This window comes from Motacilla alba, chromosome Z, assembly GCF_015832195.1.
Source record: "Motacilla alba alba isolate MOTALB_02 chromosome Z, Motacilla_alba_V1.0_pri, whole genome shotgun sequence".
Lineage (NCBI taxonomy): Eukaryota > Metazoa > Chordata > Aves > Passeriformes > Motacillidae > Motacilla > Motacilla alba.
Genome location: NC_052046.1, coordinates 22,379,972 through 22,402,570, shown reverse-complemented (window position 1 = coordinate 22,402,570; position 22,599 = coordinate 22,379,972). Strand labels below are relative to the sequence as shown.

The following is a 22,599-nucleotide window of genomic DNA, read 5'->3' as shown; positions in this document are numbered from 1 at the left end:
CAGAGCTTTGAAATGAAATATTTCTAGGGAAATAAATTCTCTGCTGGTGTGAATGAGCAGCATTCCACACAACCTCAAGTCAATTAAACTGTGTGGTTTTTGTCTGTGCAGAGTAGAAAGACTGTTAGATGACCATGATTGGCTCTTCAGCACTTTGGGGGTTTTGAAAACTGTTAACATATTTCTTTTCCCTTCTCTAGTCATCTAAAGAATTGAATAAAAGGTACATGAAGTGTGGGCTAAGTGCACTGTAGTAAGTACTAGGCCTAGCATGCTGGATGCTTCATTTAGTACTTGCAAGCTTTTGAATACACACCACTAGTAATCAGAGCTACCTTTATACACCTTGCACATAATGAAATTTGGAAAAGCGGCTTTATACTTGTTGCTGTAACTGACTGGTTTTGAAGTGTTTTGCACATGTTCTGTAATACATTATTTAAACAAATGGCACGTAAAAACATCAGCTCAATTTTCAATCTCTTCATAGACATTTTTAAAGAGATGCTCCTTGTAGTTATTACTATACATACATTTCCAACAACCATTGTGATCATGCTTTTAGACTGATCAGACATACCACTGATACGTTTCTTTTTTCACTAGTCTGGTTCTATACCACTTAGTCTCTGAAAGGTTATAGCACAAAGCAACACAGATAGTTTGACTATGTTTCTGAATGCAACTCCAGAAAAATGAGATAAAGTAGATTTCAAAACCTGGCTAGGAGACTACAAGCTGATGTTTTTCTGTGGCTTTCCACAGGAAAGCCTGATTTGCCTGATTCAGGGTGTGTCACAGGGCCTCATCATAACTGCGTCTGCCTGTACACACCAGTAAATGCATACAATCACAAAGAGTTCTCTGCCACGTGGGATTTTCTCAAGGGAGTTATTTTGGTGAGTCCCATCCTTTATGAGAGAAGTGTTCAACCATAAGCCCATATTCCCCCAAAAAATTCTCTATGGTAAAGGGAGAACATTCAGAGCAGTTGGCTGCAGGCTTCTCCCACGCAAGCCCCCAAAACTGCACTGCCCAGCCCACCACCCCTGACTTTCCCCAGAGGGCTTGGACACTGTGCAGTACATATCAAACATACCCTTGTCAGTGCTGCCTCAGCCATCACAGGGATATGTGTGCTGACACCAACTGGGGTATAACAGTGACACCAGGGTTTCAGTTTGCAGTCAAATTACAACCTCAGGAGAGCGATCTGAAGAGAATGTGCCACAAACACCCCTTCAAGGTTTCTATAAATTTCCAGAATTAAAACTATAAATCTGGACTCACCTATTGCAAGTCAAACTGTCTGGCCATGTATCTACATTTAGTTTATTGCATAACATTAGAGCAGGTAAAACAGGACAAAACAATTTTCCATGGCTTTCTGTCCACTTGATCTCTACTTTTTTACTTACACAGTGTAATTTATTCTGCTTGGTGCATGGGCTTGGTTATTACTTTAGTTTGCTAACATCTGTCTACATAAAATAGGCTAAGAACAAGTCTATTTAACAATGCATGTTTTTCTAAAGAAAGTGTATTTTACATTTGTTGTACGTTGTTAAGATTATGCATAATTAACTACTTCAGTGACTGAAATAAAATGAAGGGGAGAAATATAAAATTCAGATGCCTTAAAAAAACCCAACTTCTTCCATTTTCTTGAGTTTGTTTCTGTCCCAGAGTTAAAAATGTTCAGGGTTTTTTTTTCATATAATGAACCCAGAAAATACAGGATAATTGAGTGGAATCTATCTTCCCTCTAATGTTTTTAGCTTGCCACAAGCAGCTGCTTTACATTACATCTCTGGAGTCAGCTGCTGTAGTTAGCTCTAAGGTTTGTAACCTTTAAAGGCACTGCATTAGCAAGCCCAAACCCCTGTGTTCTTGAGAGTCTTGCTGAGAACTTCCACATCTTCACATTCTTATGGGTTAAGTGTAAACAGACCATGAGCACACTCACTGTGCTCCTGATTCAAAACTGCAGGATGTAGTAAATGTTCAAAATCAGGGAGAGAGCTTCTCCTTGTATGCTGTCCCAGGAAAGTTCCCAGGAAATATTCAAAGAAGCATATGTCACGGGGTCTTTGCTTCTGGCCTTTGGAAAACTATGCTATACCACAAAGGATTTACATGGACAGATATGTGTTTTCTTCCAATTAGGTTACTTTCTGCAATGGATACCACTCTCTCTTTAGAGAACGTGCCCAGTGCTTTTTCACTGTTTGAGCACTATGCAGACAGTCCAGGACAAAGCAATCAACACTCCTTACAACACGTGGCTGGTAAGAAATTCTGGATATTGTCTTCACAAAAGCTAACATTTTGGCAATACTTTGGAAATTTCAGGAAGCTAAAAATAGAATCTGAGAATAGAATATGAGAAGTGTGGATTTGCACACCATGTAATTAGCAATCACAGTTGAATGTAAAATGAAGTTTAATTGTGCACAAGTGTTTGGCTTATAGTAGGTACAGTAGGATGAGCAAGAGGGAGAAGTGCGAAATTGAGGGATTCTTGCATCATTTTAGACATCTGTACCTCAGACAAGCTGAAAGTCTTGATCTCTAAATCTCTCAGGGCTAAAGAAGTTGCTTTTCCTTGCATGCAGAGATAGAAGAAGCAATCAAAGGGTCTCCTGAGTTCTCTTCCTCTGAGGGTGGCAGTCCCAGAATGCTTGGTGTGGGAATGAGAGCAGAGGGCTGTTGATGGCTGAGGTTCCTGGACTTGCGGTCACAAGTGAATGGAGGCACCTGAAACTCCCAAGGGATGTGAAAGGGAAAGTGGTTAACTAGAGCTAGAAACAACCTCTGCCTGGGAGGGTAGTAGTAAAAATTGCACATGAAAAAGGGGTTTACTTATTTCTGTCTGATATTTCATGTCCTTTAAAAAGCCTGACTGGGTTTTCTGCTCGGCCCGTATATATAGGTGTATTATCTAGATGTGGACAGCTGTCAACGAAGATCTTGTCAGCACCATTTTGTGGATTCATTTTTTTTCATAATGGGACCCCACTACAGGGTTTCTTTTTCAAGATAACAGTGGTTTAGAGATCTCACCTCTCACTGTCATGCTTCCCTCCCATTCGTTGTCCCATGCGCCATTGCCATCATAGTCACTTCCCTGGGAAGCCCCTTTCTCATGTGTTTTGTCCCTGAGCACTGAAACTAGAGTATTAGATTCCCTAAGATGTTTTGTTCACTGGCTGGTTTCATGACTAATGGGACATTTGAGAAGTGCCCACCTTGTGCTGACTCTCTGGTGTCTAATAAGGGCTGAGTGTACTTTGTAGCAGTGTCAGTATGGGGAGATTGTCTCTCTCCTCCACACCACTGCTTTTATTAGACTTGGAGGAACTCAAATATATCTGAGATGTTAATGTCCTTGTCAGATGTATTCATTTGTATGAATTCAAATGCCTGCGGCATTTGAAGCTTCTTCAGTGTAGCTGGACAGGCATTTGTGTATGCAGCATTATCTCAGTGTCATTTTTTAGGAAGTCAGATAAAAAGACCATTTTTGTAACTCACTCTGCAAGTTAACTTGCTGGTGTAAATGTACTGTGTTTCTTGGCTTCATTCCTAAACCTCCTCTTGCATTCCCATGGGTGCAGTCATTAATTTCTCCTAGGCTGCTGCCTGCTGGCAAGGTCATACAGGAGAACGGAGCCATGTACTTCTTTTTCCCATAAGCCACTCCAGCATTTATTTCCCTAAACTGCTGAAGTCTGCTTTCTGGGTTAGTTTGCATTAGCTACTGATTTTGCTGGCTCCAGACCAGTTTGCTTTGATAAACTGCAAATGAATAATTGTCCACTAGTAAGAGATCTTCAAAGCTCCTTATCCTTTATGCCTACTTAATATCGAACATACCTAATTTTCTGTTTTCAGTTTTACTGTAAAGTATTTCAACTGCTATCACTATTTTTACTTTGGCAAGCAGCAGACAAAAAATTTGGGGTGTTTTTTCTCATTTGTTTGATAGTTTGTTTTTTCAAGGTTACAACCCTTCTGAAGGAAAATAGTTACATGTATACATGAAACTTGATTTGGAATTGAATGGAATTTAATGGCTATGAATTTAGCACATGCTGGGGACCACTTTCACACACTTACAATTTTATTTGACTGAAGCCATATGATGAAATACACGTGAATATGCCAGATTTCTTCAATCCATGTATTTTCCTTCAGAAAGAATTGTGTTTTACTGAACAATTTCATAGAACATTATTTTCACCACTTCAGAAACATCTTCCTTCAAAATGCCCTCCATTTCCAAAATTCCCATATCCACTAATGAAAAGCCCTTTTCCCTCAAGTTCTTCCTCCTTTCATGTAAGCCATTTCCATTCAAAAATGCATTAGCATAAAAAAGCCTTACAGAATGCTGATGAACATAATGGGACCCAGGTTCTGCCTGGGAACAGAAGAGTGAGAATAATTTAAAAAAAAAAAATAAAAAATTGTTATTTCCAAAGTCCACTGCACGTCCTGGCCTTTTGTACTGGAGGGCTTTTACACCTTTGCTGATTGCAAAAATGTTTCAAATAGAGTCACAGAGGAATGTGCTCTCCTTCTTCAAGTACACAATGCCAAGGAAATATTGTTTCTCATTACACCTGAAAAACCATGGATTACTGTGGAGATTACACAGCATGACGAAAAACTTCCTTACCCCACAGGACTTCAATGAAAACTGAACTGATGAGAACATATGCCACTTTTCTGTTGAAAAATATCATTTAGTCAAACTCACATTGCAAATAACCCCATTTTTAAATTAAAAGTCACTTAAAGGGGACCACTTAAAAGAGAATAATTCATAAAGATTCTGTTTCTGAACAGTTCAGCTTCCTGTTTTGAAATTGCTTCCTATCAAAATGTTTCATATTATGCAAAAGAAAATTAGAAATCAAATGTTTCTCAAACAAATATTGCTGAACTGAACTTTGATCTATGATTTTTTTTTTCCAGAAGTTTCATTCAGTATACTAGCTTCTGTTCAGATTTGGCATAATAATAGATCTTGCAACTCTGGGGTTTCTGTGATCAAAAATAGTGGTTTCTAGGCAACTTCATGGGAAAAAAAAAAAGGTTTCCCCATCGTGTCCACAGAAAGGAAGTATTTCCTAAAGATGATAAATTTCTTAATTGCCAACTTTAGATGCAGTCAAAAGACAAAATGAGGATTGTTTTTAGCAATAAGAAGGATAATTTTTTTTCAATGGGAAGCAGATGTAATGCTACTGTACTGGTAGCTCTCTGTATAAATCAGAAGGAAACAGCCAGCATCTGCATTTGCCTTGTTCATGCCACAGGGGATTATCATCATTACTGTAGAGATAACTGAAAAGAAAACTAAAGCTTTCTGCTGAGATTCTAAGAGAATTCATGAAATATGGAAATTTACTGGGTGAAGAAATAGAACCATGTATTTTTGTTCCCTGCAATCATTTTAACAATTATCATCTTTTGGGGCTTTTTGCTTCTTTCTTTGCCCACCCTCTCTTCTATGACATAATCACAGAGGCGAAGAATATCTCATCTGGGGCTGGATCTGTGTCAATCAGGAGACAAAAGTTTGTGTGAAAGCTGGGGAGCCTTGGAAATCTTTTAAGCACTTGTGAGGAATGATCCTCGTAGCCCCATGGGGTTCAGGTACTTTGGCAGAGTTCAGCTTCACCTGCAAACCAAGGATTCTCAGTCCCCCGGGTCTGTGGGTAAATGACTATGGCAGGAAGGAGTGCAAAGCTGTGCATGTGCAGTAGGAGTCCACTGCAGAGCAGGGGTGGATCCAGGAGTGCAGGGAGCCTCCTGCTCCCCAGTGCACTTGGAGCTTTCTCTGCCTGAAACACATCCCTGCTGCCGTCAGTGGCACTGACACGTTGCATGAATCCCCTCCTGCTGTGGCAGGTCCTTTCTGCTGCCCTCGTTTCCGGGATCAGTACACACATATCTCTGTGGAGGAGGGTATAGGTATATGCTTTGTGCTGGGTTTGGGTGGTCCCAGTACCAGGACTGCATCTTATTTTGTCCAGACTTGTGAGGGAAATAGGGGGCTTCCAATGCTGAGCAGATACTTTTTTCTGTTCCTAGTTTAGGAGAATCTGTTGCTCTAAGACTGCACCAGTATTCTGTATTTTCTGCTGTACTTGCTCTCTGAAAATATGCAACCTGAGTGAAAATAAGCAATTGTATTGACTCATGAATTTGTAGGTAATTTGGCTGGAAACACAGGAGCATGCATAACAATGGGAAACTTTCCTCTCAGTCCCACAGACACCGACTGTCATAACTCAGGAGCCAAACTCAGCCACCAGCACCTCCATTGCTGTCTACTGGGCTGTGAATGATGGGGACACCATCGACTGCTTCCAGGTCTACTGCACAGAGGAGCTGCAAGCCAGCAAAGATGCAGGGAGTGCGTAAAATCTTGCCCTTTCCGCCCTGGCCTGGGGTAAGCAGAAGGGAGGATGAGCTGCAGGGGAGTGCCCAGGACATAGGAAGAACAATGGCTGTGAAGACATCACGTATAAAACTAAAGATAGGCAATAGTGGGAGAGATTGTGAGGAAGATGCTGTTTCTTCCCCTACCCTTTGTCTCCACAAATGCAAGATAATATCATGCTCTGTAAAGTCAAGGGCACTTGTTTTCACCTGTTGAAGTGCCTTTTCATGAAGAGGCCTGACCATCGGAGAGGATGCTCCCTGCTGCCCCATTGTTACTCATGGGGACTGCAGACAGAGCTCGAAAGGGGAGAGGTTTCATTATGTTTTTAGGACCCTGCATGTGCTTCAGAAATAGGTCCTCACTGAAAAAGCATTAGGAGGTATTTCCACAGGTAGACAGAGATTTTTTTCAAAATATTTCAAACGTTAAAAATTGAAATTTAATAAAGGGGATTGAAATGCTCATTTGTTAAAAAGCTGAAAGCAGGCCAGGCTCTGCCCAAATCCATATATGCATATATGTGCAAGCTAAAGGATGTTAAGGGCTTTTTGTAATATGTAATTTATACCTAAGTGCTATATAGTTGATAATAAGGAATTCTTGCTATAAAGTGGTAACACCAGGGTTGGTAACTCTGGTTGCATGTCCTAAACTTGCAGTCCAGTAGGACTGAGGGCAATGATCTCCACTTGCCATGAATGGCATTCGTACTCTCAACTCAAGTGCATGTCAAAAGCTTTCTGCCAGTCAGAGTGAAAAATGGAGATCTTAGCTAATAATAATTTCTGGATCTTTTTCATTTGATTGTTTTTAATATGTTATTTGAGAGGCTTAGTTGTAAGCCCTATCAGTGCAACCAGTGTGAGGTCCTGTGCACATGTGTGTTCTCTTAGCCTTAGTGGAAGAGTACAGAGTGACAGTGAAAGAGAGCCACTGCATTCTGGAGGACCTGGAGCCAGATTGCTGCTACAGTGTGTGGGTCATGGCCATGAATGGCACAGGTTGCAGTCTACCCAGTGAAAAAGCTGTTTTTAAAACAGGTATGTACATTTTTTGTCATTTGATTATTACAGGTTCCAGGTCCTTAGACTAATTCAGCCCACAGCATTACTGACACAGAAGAAACTGCTTCATTTTGCCCATCTGGCAGATAGCAGGCAGTTCATGGTCATTCCCCTGTTTGCTAAGAGATAGTGGCATAATTGCTCCTGAGAGGAAAATTGAAGGCATTCAAATCTGAAGATGTTTCCAGTGTTGGGCCACATGGCTGCAGCATCAGGGCAGCACATTACGTATTTATCTTCTGAGTGTGTTGCACTGCTCCATGGAAGCTCTGGGAAAGCCACCTGGCTGCTCCCTGCTGCTGCTCTCTCTCCTGCCCACAGTGGAGGAGATGGCTGCATGTTTTACCTCTCTCCCATCCACCTGAATACATCTATGTTGCATTGATTTAAGGTATTAATTTTTCAAGGGAAGAACTGCTTTACTGAGGTTACATGCTGTGTCTTGCTCAGTGGGACACAATTCTCAGGTGCGCCTGAGAGGCTCTGCTGTTGTTTAAGTAGTATAAATTGAGATGAGTAACTAGATGAGTGTTGCTTATGAGCTTCATTTGACTGATTAAGTTTTCTAAGCATTAATTTCTTTAATAATTTGTATTGACAAAACTATTGCTTCTTGAATAGCAAGCAAGGAGAAGCATCCTTGTGTTTGAGGCCCTCCTGTCAGACAATTTTTTCAGTGCTGCAGGATAACAATTACTTCATTCCTGAAGTCACAAATACGGGCAAGGATTTCTAACAATTTCATAGCAAAAAATGCTGTTCCACGCTGATTTCTTGTCGAAATTACTTGGCAGCAGCCACCGCTTCAAGCTTTTTGCTTAATCTGCTCGATTTCACATCTGTTGATAATTCTCCCCGATACTTAATTGTGATTTATATTTTAACAAAGGTTATTTTCCAGAGAACTCAAAGGGGAAATTCAACATTTTGGCCTCAGCAATGCAACTGTGAAAATAGTGCAGACTTTCTGCCAAATGAACAAATGAGTTCTTGCTAGCTAATAAATAATAATTTTTAAAAGGGGTTTCACCCTTCTGAAACCATTATTTTTAAGAAGTCTCTTTGTCTTTTGGTGTCAGGCTCACAACACTTTTTTTTCCTAAAAATTGAATCGTTTTAAGAAAAGTTAATTTATATGAGTCCTTAATGGCTTCCTTCAGCCTGTTTCCTTAAGAAAACAAATATACTGGGTAAAATGTGGGCTTATTAAACACCTTCTCTCAAAGCTCAGTTGAACTCCCTCTGGAGTGCATGAGTCCCAGATAGACTTTTGGGGACACTGCTGAGGACTGACTGATGCAAAATTACTGCATCTTTCCAACACTGAAGGCAGAAAGATTACCACCAGTAATGGAAGCCAGTTCTTCAGTGGGAGTCCAGCTGCTTTGATACAAAGATAAATTTCAATTCTTCAAGTAGCCAAATAAACTCAGAAGAATGTAGAGTTTATTTTTAGTAATTCAGATTAAAAGTTCACACATGCAGGAAAATAATTTGCTGATATATGCAGTTATAGGAATATACCTTAATAGCTGAACAAAGCTGAGACTCTTCTAGTTGTTGGGAATGCTCACAAAATTTCTCTGTTGGCACTGCACCAATGGAAGTGTCAGATCAGCCTGGAGAGTTGTGGGGAATGCAGGGAGATGCTGCTGTAGCATCCCCCAAGAACCCCCTGACTCTTGCTCCTTTACCTCCCAGACTCACAACTTGTCCTTCCCTCTACTGAGGACCATTCTGTTTCCAAACAGTATTTTCTGTGAGGGGATGATGCTCAAGGCAAGAAGTATCCCTCTATCCCCCTGATCCCTCCCCCACAACTGATCTCCTGGTGATCTCTCCTTGCAGTCCTAAAGACACAGAAGTGGACACACCTTCTGCTGTTGCTCAAAACCTGCATGATTTTCACCCTGTTGGCTCTTTGTCTCTTATATAATCACTTACACGAGTTCCAGAATATTACAATAAAATTAGATTTTGTATTCTAGCTGCAGTTAATTTGTTAAAAAAATCTCAGAAGCACAGTAACAGCTTTTTCTAGTATGCTCACTTCAGCTACTCTTTAGATAGATATTTTCAAATTATAGTAAAAAAAGTTTAATGTCTTGTGACATGCTGTTTACACATACATACATGTAGGTATGTGTGTAAGCTGCTGAATGCAGGTATTAGGGGATTCAGCTATTAATTTTTCATTCTTTAGCAAGGATGCATTTAGAAACAGACAATAATCAAATTTACCAGAAGAAAATTAAAGAACTATTGCTAAAGAAGCTACAAAGAGGTATTACCAGATGATGGTCTCTCCCACAAATGCATTGTTCTGCTAAGTACGTACATTAGCTCTTTCTGTAGCAAAACATAAAGTAAATCTTAACCTAAACTGCTAACCTCCTCATCTTCACTAAACCAGGAAACTGTTAAATATTTGTGGTTTTTTTTTCTTTTCTAGTAAAAATAAACAAATTTTCTTAAAAACCAGAATGCATCTGGAATGTTTCCTATAGTTCTATTAGATTATCTTGTCATAAAATCATCTAGTCTATACTTTTGTCTTAGGCTTCCTACTTGGAACCCCAAAAGTATAATTAATTTTTATGACTTTTTTTTTTTTTTTAATTAGTACCTTTTCTTTTAGAATTGGCATTAGGACTGTTTATGTAAGTTTCACAATAGGCCATAAGGTGTTTTCTGTTGCTATTTCCCAGAATGGGAAAAAAACAAGAGAATACAACTGATCCATTTTCAGCCTACAGTGTTGAATGTGCAGTTTCACACAATAGCTTTTGATTACTTGCAGCTAGTGCATTATTTTATATTCCATTTTCTGTATTGCAGTTTGGCCTGTAGCTCTTAAACAGAATCTCTAAAAAGGAGAAATTACGGAACCAAATTTTAGCCTTGCAAAAATAACAAAGACATAATTAAACTGAAAGTCAGCATCTCCCTGTCATTTCTGCAGCAGCACATTTGTTCCTGATGCAGTTCATGCAGGGACTGCTGAGGACAGGATTGAGGTGATGCAGAGAGCTGTAGGCAGTGCTGCCTCGGTGCTCTGCTCCTTGCAGATTGGCAGAAATGAGGAAACATTGCTTGAGGAAAGGCATAAAAATTTACCATTCTAAGGATGTGACAAATGCACAACTATTCACAATTACTTTCCCAGCATGTTTTTATTGTTTGTTTTCCCTGTAATGCAGCCCTCTGCCATTCAAATACAAACAAAAGATCACTGCTGGATGGGCAAAAATCTATCGCGTGGGTTTTCACGGAGGTGACTGTTCCTTCCCTTCCAAAGATGCCCCTCCGGCACCCTCCTCACAGTACAGCTAACGTGTCCTTGTGTCCCCAGCACCCGCTGTGCCCACCATCAAGGCCGAGGACTGCACCGTGTGCTGGGACACAGCCACTGTCCGCTGGCGCGCCGCATCCGCATCCGCCGAGTCCTATATCTTGGAGTACTGCCGGCAGAACTCGCCGGAAGGAGAAGGCCTCAGGTCAGTGCCGCGCCCACCAAAGTCCCGGGGTGAGATTAGGCAGCCGCTAATGACAGTCCTGCAGACCGCGGCTCGTTACGCAAGAGATTATTCTGCCTGCAGCCACGCAAGGGAGAAATCTGCTTCTGTGTGCTGAGGAATTTAAGGGGCAGGCACTAATCCTGAGATTAGGCTGAGACATAAAAATATTTCCTTTTCATTCCGCCTAACCGGACAATCCTTTTCATTCGGGGCCAAAACCATGGAGATGCTGTGCTGTCTGCAATCAACCAGAAGTTTCGGGGCTGTGCTAGGCGGCCCCGGGGCAAGGCCGAGCAGGGAGCCCCACGGGAAGGCAAGTGATAGAGGAGCATGGCCGAGTTTGCTCTTCCCTTTGTGGAGAACAAGACGGAAGTCATCTCTGGGCATAGCAAGGGTGATATTGGTGAACCATCTGTACTGTCTAGACGTGCATGCAGAGACCTCACAACACACAGCTGAACTCGGTGCTGCCTGGCTGTGCCAGCATGCCATAGGGCTCCAAGAGTTGCTTTGAAATTCAGGGTAGTGGCTGTTTATGCCAGACCCTCTCTGGTTTCCCCTATGCTAAGCTTGTGCTGCATAGCGGAGAGGACAAGGAGGGATGTTGGTGCCCCTGAGCTGGGTAACTCTGCACTGTGCTGAAACGCAGAGAAAATTTGCAGAATCATAGAATCTTAGAATAGCCTTGGTTGGAAGAGACCTTAAAGATCATCTCATTCCAACCCTTCAGCTGTAGGCAGGGAATTACATTGGTGATCTGCATGTCCTTAGGGCTTGGGGGGATGTCTTTGTTTGCCTTATAAAAACAGTGACAATATTCTAGCAAAATACAGATGGACCGGTCTGAGAAGTTTTGTGGAGAGGGGTGACTTGCCATACAGAACCCTGTGGAAGAGCCTCAGCCCAGCTGAGGCTGTCTTTGTCACTTCCTGAGAAGCCTGATTAGGGTCTTCACCTATGGGCTAGTTCACATGGACATCATGAAGATGGGGTAGAGAGGGAAGAGCTCCTTGAAGAGGAGGGAAGGGCTTCATGCCCTGCAGTCAAAATTAAGTGGACTGAAGTGTTCTTAGCTTTGTAGGAGAGAAGTACAACTGTGAAATTGTGAATGCCTTGCTCCTTACAAAAGTAGGCTGAAAACTGAAATTAAAAATTTCTGTGTGGGTGGGAGACTTTTTATCATGCAGTAGCAGTGGGCTGCATTACTGCAGTCAAGGAGAGGTCTGCCCAGTTCTCCTGCTTCTTGGAGAGGGGTTTGCTGTATTTTGTACCTATTTCATGAGGCCGTCAGGTCCCTGTCAACCTGCCAAAGTCACTGTTGGTCAAAGATAATGGAGCTGCTGCTGAAACATATGCAAGTTGTTTGCCCTCAGGTTTCTGTGCTGTTACATGAAATTGACTTTTTTTCTAGAAACTAAACCAGAAACTGTGTTGATTTCTGTAATCCATGAGCAAGGTGTTGGCTTGTGTGGTGATAAATGTGGCAAAAAATCTTCCAGAACAGACCCTTTTGCTTTCTCAAGTGACCTTGTGTAAAATCTAACGTGTTTATAATTATACTGAGTCACATTTGACTTTTTGGTCTCCCTGTCAGCAGAAGCTGGCCTTTAACTGTGACAAGTGTAAAAACTTTCCACATCACAAAACAATGAATTTTCTCAGAATTGCTATAGCTTAAAATTCTCTATTTGTAGAAGGGCTTTGACCTCTTTTTGTGTGTCAAAGACAATGTTTTACCACTTGCTTTCCCTGAAAACAATTTTCCTCTTTTTTTTTTTTTTCCCTAAATTAACCCCCTGAGAATAACCTGGAAATCATCTGTAATGTCACAAGTTGTTATAGTGATGGAGAAATTTTTTTTAAAGATTTCTATTTAAGATTTTAGATAAAGTTGAGGAGGGGAAAAGCCTACTGGTGGATGGAGAATTGCCTGTATCACTTGTATCCAAGGCCCCCAAAGGTGCAATTTAGAATTAGAAATCAACTTGAATAGAAGTCTATCAACTTGACTAGAAGCCAAGTACCTATATAAGGTAGAATGACTCTATGCACACCCCAAATTTTGGTCTCAAATCTTGTAGATTTTTTTTTTCCTTGAAAGCTTGGAGTTTGTCCTTTGCAGGTTTCCTGAGCAACATGCATCTTGGGGATCAGCCAAATGTGGAGCCCTCTCATAGACAGCCTGTGCCTTTTGTGCTTGCAGCAGCCCTGGAGCTAAGCAATTTCCCAGTCCTTGGGAGGGAGTTCAAACACATTTCTCAGCAACCCTAGAAGGTTCATTTAATTGCTGCTGTGCGTACAGTGTGAAAGCAGAGGTCAGGGAAGAACATTCAAGAAAAGTTCAGGAGAAGGCAGCATGGTCCCATCTCCATAAGGCTACTTCCACGGATGTCATTCTGGAAACTCATCCAAGGTAAAGGACACTGCCAAGTGATCAAACAGGGAGAAAGGCCCTCATTGAACAGCTAGGGACTGGTGTAAGTCAGCGGCAGGTAAACGTCAGCATGCCACAGAATCACAGGTTGAGGCTGGAAGGGATCTTTGGAGATCACCTGGAGTAACACCCCTGATCAAGCAGGGCCCCCTAGAACCAGTTGCCCAGGATGCTTTTGAATAACTCCTTGGAGCAATCCCAGCTCCCCAGGGAGAGAATATGAAGCATATCTGGAAATGAAACCTCACTGAAGTTTCCTTTCAAATACTGTCAAAAAAACTCCAAAAAACAAAACAAAAAACCAAACAAACAAAATGGATACCAAAACAAACAAAACAAAAAAAAAACTAAATAAACAAACAAACAAACAAAAAACCAACCAAACAAAAAAAACCCCACAAAACCCCAGTTGTGGGAAATGGATTTGTAGAAGGCCCACACAGTATGTATCTGTATGCAAAATTTGAGATAAAAAATGCTGACTTAGAAATGCCATGGAATTAGGGCAGATATTGTTGAGAGAAATGGAACTAGAAAAAAGTTTCAAAAGATGGCCTTGCAAATAAGATTAGATACTTTGGAGAAATAAAACTATGAAAGATGCATTGTGGTAGGACCTACGAGGGGTAGTTTTAGATGATTGGCTTTAAGGCATCTACAGCATGGTGTGGCAAAAAGCTGATAGGCTGAGAGACACATGTATTGTAATTTGTAAATAATCGGCTTCTCATTGTGGTGGTGTGAATTATCTCTATTGTCTCACCCTTCTCATGAGACTGAAAATGGAATAAAAGTTTTTAAAATGCCTCTCAGTTGCCCTAAGTCAAGAAAAAGGTATTATCCAACACCCAACCAACCAAAGCATATAAAAAACTAACCAATCAAAAAAACTCCACCCAAATCTACATCTTCCCTTCTACTTTCAGTCTTCTTGCCAGCTTGCCACCTGAGAGACATAATTTCATGTTAAATCACCTTAAATCTTCAGCAAAAATGAGTCCCTGGCCTGCTGCAGTGGTTCTAAAGCTCTTTCCCAGGCTGAATATTTTTCCAGAATCTTTGTGAGTGATGCTTTGAAATGTTTCTTTCAGTTTCAAGAGCTCTGCTATTTTCTTACTGTTCAGTCTCTTTGTGTTGAGAAGTCAATGGAGTTGTGGGTGGAAGATGGAAAGCTGTGAGAAATGTAGTCCAGGGATTAGGTATGTAGGCTGTTCAGATGGAAAGCCTGTGTCACATCATGAGAAATCCGTAAGACTCGGGGAGGCAGAAATAAGTGCAGTTTGTGGTGAGCTTATGAAAGTGGAAGCTACTGAATGTCATCCTCTCTGACAGTGCAAGACCGGCACTTCCAGGGAATGAAATTTTTGGGTTCCTTATGAAGCAAGTCTAATGCTGGAACAAAAAGAGCAAGTCTCCCTCCTCTTTCATTGCCCACATGATAGTCGTGGTAGCTCAGGAAACAGGGTGCTGGAAACGCAGAACCTTCCTTCCCTCTAATTCTGCCAATTGCAGATAGCAGCAAGCAGGGGGTGTTTTGGTGACCTAATCCCAAAACAGTGTGAGCTGGGACAGAGGAGAGGAGAGGAAAGGAGGCATGTGGCACAGCTGGGAGAAACTCAGAGCTATTTGCTCTTTATTTTTAGCTTCAAGAGCTTTTTTCCACTCATGGTGCACCCTTTCTGTATGCTTCCACATGTATCTTGAGAAGCTTGCATACTTTCACCCTAACTCCGTATCAGTGATAGCAGCACAGCTCTGGAGGTACTGTTTCAGTGGGATCTTGGGGGTGGAAATGACTATTATAGCTCAGAGGGTGTTGTGAATCACTGCAAGGCATATAGTTTGCTGGGTTCAGGCGATATTAAAAAATATCCCCTAGATGTTGTTTCCTTTAAATAAATGAGGATGCTGATGGGAGAAATGAGCATGAAAACACAGCATCAGATGTTCCTAAAACCAGAAAAATTACAGATTTAGCATAAAACTGCTACTATAATATTCCTTGGCAAGTTAAAGGTGAAGGAACATGCAAGTCCTTTTTGTTCTGCTTTAAATAGCATGTACCTGATATTTGAAGAGTGTATTTTCAGTCTTAGAGATTCATCCTACAATGAGAGGGATTGGGAGGAGATACCTAAAATATTTAACTTTGAATGCTTCTTGACCAAGAAATTGAGAGGACAGTGTAAGTAAGATAACATTTAATCTAAAGACCAGGATGCCTCACACTTTGATAACAACATTATTACATCTCAAATAATCTCTAAAGTGGGCAGGTGTATATAACGTAGAAACTATGTGACATTAGAAATGTTGTAGGTGGATTTCTTTTTCTTTCAAAATTACAGTTCACTACTTAAGGTGAGCTTAAGGAAGATCCATCTGCAATGCTTGTTACAAGAAATCAGAAATGAAACAGCCTTCCACCAACACAGTCAGGATGCATTTTCCCTCGCCTTCTCCTACACACTAACCTGTATGCTGTAAGCTAATCATACCTTCTCCTCATCCTTGCTTTTGTGGAGTCAATCTAAAGCATGATAAACTGGGATTGCTGGGGACCCCTCAGTATTCACTCTCCCCCTTTACCCTACCCTCTAGACAGGAGAGGCAACAGATAGGAAGACCTATTTCTTCTTTGCATGCAGCTTCTTTTGCTCTTGGATCTGGCTCAGAATGTAGCAAATGAAATTACTTCTTGTCAGCATATTCTGTTTCGTTAGTTGGCAGCCGCAACTAATAGCAGGACTGTTTTTAAGCCTTAATCATAGCTAAAATTTAGGGGCTCTTATCTTAGGCAGCTTAAAGCTGGCCGAAATAGATTATCAAGCAGATAATGCTTTCAAAAATCTGATCACCGTTTTACAGCCCAGATCTGCTTGAAGTCAAGATTTTTCTGTCTCACTATTATGACTGAAAAGCAGCATGCTATTGCCTTCTGATTTAAACATGCATCCAGATTCTGATTTGGAGAATTTCGTATTTGTAAGAGACTGAAGTCTGAACTTTGATCACTGATCCTGTTCTGCAAATGACTGGACCCAACATGTTTCTGAATACCTATGAGACATCTCTGGGATCTGCACTTCAGATTATGAATATCCCATGTCTACTCGTTATACCACAACTATCTAATTGAATTTAGAAGTGATTTTGTGTTTTATTATTTAATTATCTGATAAATAGTACATAGTGAAAAAGAAGATTCCTAGTTTCTTTTCAAGGATACATGACTTACATGACATTTTCCAGAAGACAGAAAAAGGAGCTGTGTACAGGGCATCACTGTACTTAAGGCATGCTGATCTACATAGTGCTACAGACAGCTTTCAAGGAATAACTTAGCATATCCTCTTTTCATGATGGTCTGTGCTTCAGATTGACATCAAAGATGTCAGTGTGCTGCTTTTAAGGAACAGATTGGGTAAGTCTTGCCTAGGAAGCCTGGGCAAATTTATTCAGAGCTTAGGTGCCTACTTCTTTTCCCCAGCCTCTGCTTCTATCCTGTTTTTCCTTTCTCTCCTTTCATATTTGCCTCCTTTCTCAGTTCCCATCTTGTAGTTTTCTTCAATCCATCTTTTCTTTTTTCTCTTGTCCCCTATCCTCAAGTCTAAGGAACTTGTGTTCTCATCAGTCAATTCATCAATTCAAGAGGTTACACCTCTTCCCTAAACCTTTCAGCCTGCTGTGCTGTCAGTGCCTTGCTAAAGTGGTCAGGGCCTTGGTGAATCATGAGGGTGAAGCAAGCCATGCAATTTCTGCCATTTCTCTTTACTACATCAGCTCCAGCATTAATGTAACACATTCCCTGAAAGTGGTATAGTCTTGTGCTGATCACGCTGGAGCCCAAGACTCTCTGAATTTTTTTTAAATTGAAGGAACAGATCACAGAAGCACCCAGTACATTTTCTCGATGCTCTCAGTCGCCCTTAATGATAACTGTCAGTGCAAAATACCTGTCACAGACTAAAAAGGATGACACATGAGTCTTTTCTGAAGATGCCATCCTCCTGGACAGAGATCTGTGTGGTGTAAGCAGGAAGTGTATTAAGAGCTGTGAGATTTTACTTTGATGTGATAAATGCAGCAGAAGCAGGCATGTGAAAAACCGCGATGGATGAACACTGATTATTCGTCAGTTTGTACTGCTCTCTGGTGGGATATGTGTGTAAAAACAGTAACCCCTAAAGGATAGAACTATCTGATCTGACTGCTGACTCGCTTGCCTTACCTCCTCTGGGGTCACAGCAATTTGTGCTGGAAAAAGTAATTTATTTAGTCTAGCTTCTCACAGGGACATTGCTTGCCATTGTGGAGAGAGACCATCGTGAGCTCCACTCTCAAACCTGAGGTGGAAGGGAAAGTGTCTTGCTCGCTCTCCAAAGGCAGGTCTCCCATTCTGGAATTTAAATACTTGCCTTGTAGATTCCTAAAAGCATTTCTGGAAGGAAATTACCTACTTTATACAGATAAACAATCTTTACCTGCAGGCATACAATGCAGAGCGTGTATATTGTCTGGCTTTACTGTTATCATAAGAGGCAAAAAATGAAGAAAATCAAGATCCAGTGCAAGAGAATTTGTTAAGCAAATCTTTCATACTGCTGTCAATGTTGAAAATAAAATGGCATCTTTCTAGCCATCCAAAATGCTTTCACTGATACTTAAAAGCACCTGTGAAGCAGATTGAGTGGGTGCTGACTCCTGCTTTCTAGCAGTGTGTGAAGACACCAGGGGTAGAGGATTTGAGGGCTGGAGTTTTTGAGGCACTGCACTGGGGAACATAGTCAAAGCAGGGAACTATGTGAAGGCAGCTCCTCTGCTCTGCCTCCTGCAAAACTGCCTTGTTAGAGTGCATGGTACCACAACAAAGACAGAGCCCAGACTTAGCTGTTGAAGGATTTGTGAGTGAGGAGTTCCTAATAAGAAGTTAATCACCATTCCATGATGATTTTGTGATGAAGAGCATAATTTCTGTGCTGCCTCAGATAATGGTATCAGTTCTTTTGGACTTGTAGCATGTGCCCTGATAGTAAAGGACAAGTCTATTCAATGTCATGTAACTAATTAATTAAAAGGTGGGTTTTTTCCTTCAGAAACTTGCCCATTTTGTAAAGGAAAAGCAGATTTTTCACAGGAGGCAGATGAGGATTTGACTTCATGCTGATTAAATTTTATGTGATGAATTATGCCCCAAAACCAACATAAAGTGATCATTATACCAAATGGCTGCACTGGGTGATAAGTAAGGTAAAGCAAAGACAGTCCCTCAAGTGAAATGCTGAAGCTCCTACATAACCCAGTTGTTTGTGAAAACAGTGTTTGTCTTTCTCATTTGGAGTTAGTGTATGGTGTTTGTTATTTCAGTAGTAAACAATATAGTTAGGGAACTTAACTGTTGGCATAAAACAGTCTTCCCTAGTTTGGATACCTGCATACATTTTAATGTATCTTCAACATTTGCAGATCTTTCGCTGGTATAAAAAAACCTGAACTGAAAGTATCCCTGGAGCCCAATGTGAACTATTTTTTCTACCTGAGGGCTGTCAACCCATTTGGGACAAGTGAACAAAGTGAAGCAGCTCTCATATCAACTAAAGGTAGATCATAATTTCCTGATGTCAAAACAATGGGGTGGAAGGGCAAAGTAGCCAAACATTTTTCTTTGGAAATTATACCTGAAGTTCCCAATATGGTTGTGACCAAGTTATTGAAGTTTTTATCTTGTTAACACAAATTTATATCCTTTTTTTTCTGCTTAAAATTAGCATAATCAGGACTTCACTTGAAGTTTGTATATTTATGTCCTGTGTAAAACTAGTGTGATCTCAGAAGTGAAAATGTTGAATTCTGTCAAAGAGATGAAGTGATTAAGTATTCTTCAGGGATCTCAGTTTGCTTGAATCTGACAGAGCACAGTCTCATAAAAGTTGTCATGACCCTAAAGAAAACCTCTCACAATTAAAACCTAATGGAGTTTGAGTGATGAGGAAGCATGCAAAGCAGTTTTAAAACTCTAAGATTTCCAGATGAATAGTATTATGTATGGTTCTTCCAAATCAGCCTGAAAATTCAAATTTGCTATCTTGAAAAAAGCAATTGATTAAAAATTATTCAAACTTATTTTATACTCTAAAAGACCTCTTTATCACCTTCTGCATTTCTGAATATGAGACTGCTGACTCTTGGAAGACTCCTTGCATTTGCATCCAATTTTTTGTCACTCCTACCTGCCAGCAGACACAACTCTGTCCAGCTAAGATGGCCATAATTGTTGCTTAACATTTTGTGATTCATCTCATGTTAATGTAGCCAGCCTGTCAGATCTGGTGTTTCTTTGTCATGAATTGTACCAGGAACTCGATTTCGCCTGCTGAGTGACACAGCGCATCCTGCATTGCAAATCTCTTCTAATGCAACAGTGATCCACCTTCCTGAAAAAACCAAACTCACTGGGTGAGTAGCAGTATGATGAGCAAAACCATCCTGTGGGGTTCAGGATGGATCCCTCACTTTAATTTTTGCCAATAGGCATCTTTCACACGGCACTAATTTTGTAGAACTGAATCATTTTGGTCATGCAGCCTCTGGACTTCATGCAATTGAACCCCCCTTTCAAACACTGCAAAATCTCAGTACTAAGTCAGTGGTGGGATTGATGTACTAGGAAGAGTTTGGTGTCACATAAGGAATGGCCAGGAGATCAAAGGTAGTGGTACCTACTTGGACTGCTCGATTTGTTTCAGCCCATGGTCACCGCTTAATCCATCAGTCTCAAAGCAATTTTTTGCTGCACTGAGAAGGTCAGCTTTGTGGGCTTAGTTTTAATGCATTGTGGATAGAAGTAATCCATCTTCCATAGTTTGCTTCTCTCCTGAGGGTATTATTTGGTAGTGTTTTCCAAAGTATTTCTGGCTTTGGAGAACTAGGAAGTTCTCCTAGGATATGTTAACATGATTGTACCAGGCTAGCTCCATCCATTGAGAACATTGCAGGGGGGTGGGCATATTGATATCAGTCCTAGGACAAACACAGGTCCCCTTGTATAACTTGTGCCATAGCTTCTTGAAAGGTGATCAGGATTTACTGGTTTAAGCACTTTTTGTTGCTGTTGCCACTGAATATACACAAGGTTTTCATAAAACCCTGCAGTTAGAACAACAGAGTGCAATTCATTAGTAATTTTATGTGATGCTTCATGATTTGACTGAAAGAAATATCACAATATGGTTTGTCTACCACCACACTTTTTTACTGTATTCCCTCTTCCACAAACAGGTTTCCTTCAGTCCTGGGTGAACTGCTGCCTGCTCAAGGATGTCATTACTGGGAAATTGTTGTTTCTGCCTGCAGAAGCTACAGGATTGGGATTTGCTATGAGGCAATAACACAGAGCAGTGTCTTGGGGTTGAGTGATACCTCCTGGTGCATGAGGTGCTGTTCTACACAAACCAGGTAAAGAGGATTCAGTCTGGTGGCTTGAGAAGTTACTTGTCCTTCATGAAAATAAAGCTGGCCAGACACAAGAATCATGAAAGCAGAAAGGATTCTTCAGCTTCCTTTATATAAATTTGAATAATAAGAAAAGGCTATCTCCATAAGATCTTTAGACCTCCTCTCAGTTTAAAGAGTATAAAGCACCTTAAAAAATAAAATTAAAGTAGATTATTTTAGCACCCTTGATCCAGATAGTGAATAAAACTTAAAAAACTAGTTTGTTGCTGCTCATATCCTGATTTGCTTCACTAAACCCCAGCAAGGGTATTTATTTCAATAAATGCAGCCTTTTTAGAACCTACTTCCATTTGTAGGAGATGTCAAGACTTGATAGGGAGTGTTTTCTCCTGCCTTGTCCTTCACAGTGATAGACCTCACCTGCCACTGTGGCAGGATTGCAGTGTGTTGGGGTAGTCTGTGGTAGCAGGCCAGTGCCAGGCTGCTTGAAGGTGAGGCACCACCCTGCTACTTTGTAAATGTGCTCTTGATCTAAACAAGTGTGCTTTTTTCAGTGTGAAGTCATACAGATGTATGAACATTACTAGCTAAATGGAACATCCAAGAGGCTATTTTTTCTAAGAATCCAAAGATGCCAAGTGAAAAGGCTTGTCAGGATGCCAGACAGGGCTTGAAGTAATGCCACATTTGCTTTGCCTACGTACTGAGCAAAATGCTGCAACCGTGTGATAGGCTGCTGTATGCAGCCACCTGTTAATAGACTGGAATTGAGCTGCATGTTATTTCTGGTAAATTGCTGTGGAGAGGCTCATTGTATTCTGGTTTCCATTTTCCTGCAGCTTTCTTTACAGATTTCTTCACACTGGTGTGATGAGTGATGTCCATGTGACAGAGCACCTGGCCAGGATTGGCATCCTGTTGGATTATAGTAATGGAAGGCTACTGTTCTTCAATGCAGAGAGGGGAATGGTGTTGTTTGCCATCAGGCACAAATTCACAGATGCTGCTCACCCAGCCTTTGCCCTGGAGAAGGCAGGAGTGCTTACCCTGTGCACGGGAATGGAGCTACCGGAGTTCGTGAAGCAGAGCTAATCTCCTGTTCACGGTTTCCAGAAAACTGGCAAATACAGCATCAGGGGATAGAGAGAGGAAGAGGTATGTCAGGAAGGGATAGGTAGTCTTCACTGATGAGTGCTATGTGCACAGCTTTCCTTCACATCATCAGCAATTGTAGTTTCTGCTCAGATAGTTGATCACCCTGAGCCTGGAAGAAAATCGACTCCTTCAGGTGGAGCATGCGCCTAGTAATACTCAGAGCAGTACTTCCACGGGGATAAAGAAGTTTTGTTAGATATAATAGTGCTAGCTGTCTTTTTAAAGTTAATTATGAACCCATGTATGAAATAAATGCATTTCTCACTGCAATACATGAAAATCATTGTTTTATCATTTGCCAGGACAGCCAGAGCCTGAATCCAAGATGATGTGCATGGAAAATGTCTAAAAATTTCAACAACTGAAACATGCTACAGATTGATATATCCTGTGCCATTGTTTGCCAAATCTTTAATGCACAAATTAAGCAAAGTTGATAATGTAGAGATCCTCATGTGTGCAAAATGGGAGGGGAGTCCCAAGCTAGTTCTTTGTATCAGCCATGTCCAGTCTGAG

The 22,599-nt window shown here is 41.0% G+C and overlaps 1 protein-coding gene across 2 annotated transcripts in view; it reads left to right on the top strand.

The window, feature by feature from the left end:
• CMYA5 (cardiomyopathy associated 5) overlaps window positions 1–22,363 on the top strand; it is a 45,926-nt gene extending 23,563 nt beyond the window's left edge. The window contains exons 5-13 of one of the 2 annotated variants that reach the window (XM_038125841.1): window positions 201–223; window positions 2,167–2,288; window positions 6,278–6,427; window positions 7,351–7,497; window positions 10,874–11,018; window positions 18,940–19,073; window positions 19,830–19,929; window positions 20,752–20,928; window positions 21,768–22,363. In XM_038125841.1, coding sequence (XP_037981769.1) covers window positions 201–223; window positions 2,167–2,288; window positions 6,278–6,427; window positions 7,351–7,497; window positions 10,874–11,018; window positions 18,940–19,073; window positions 19,830–19,929; window positions 20,752–20,928; window positions 21,768–22,020 — 1,251 coding nt within the window. In that variant the 3' untranslated portion in view covers window positions 22,021–22,363. Of the gene's footprint in view, window positions 1–200; window positions 254–2,166; window positions 2,289–6,277; window positions 6,428–7,350; window positions 7,498–10,873; window positions 11,019–18,939; window positions 19,074–19,829; window positions 19,930–20,751; window positions 20,929–21,767 lie in introns of those variants that run through there. The other variant, XM_038125842.1, reaches the window with a different exon arrangement.
• Window positions 22,364–22,599: the final 236 nt, after the last annotated feature.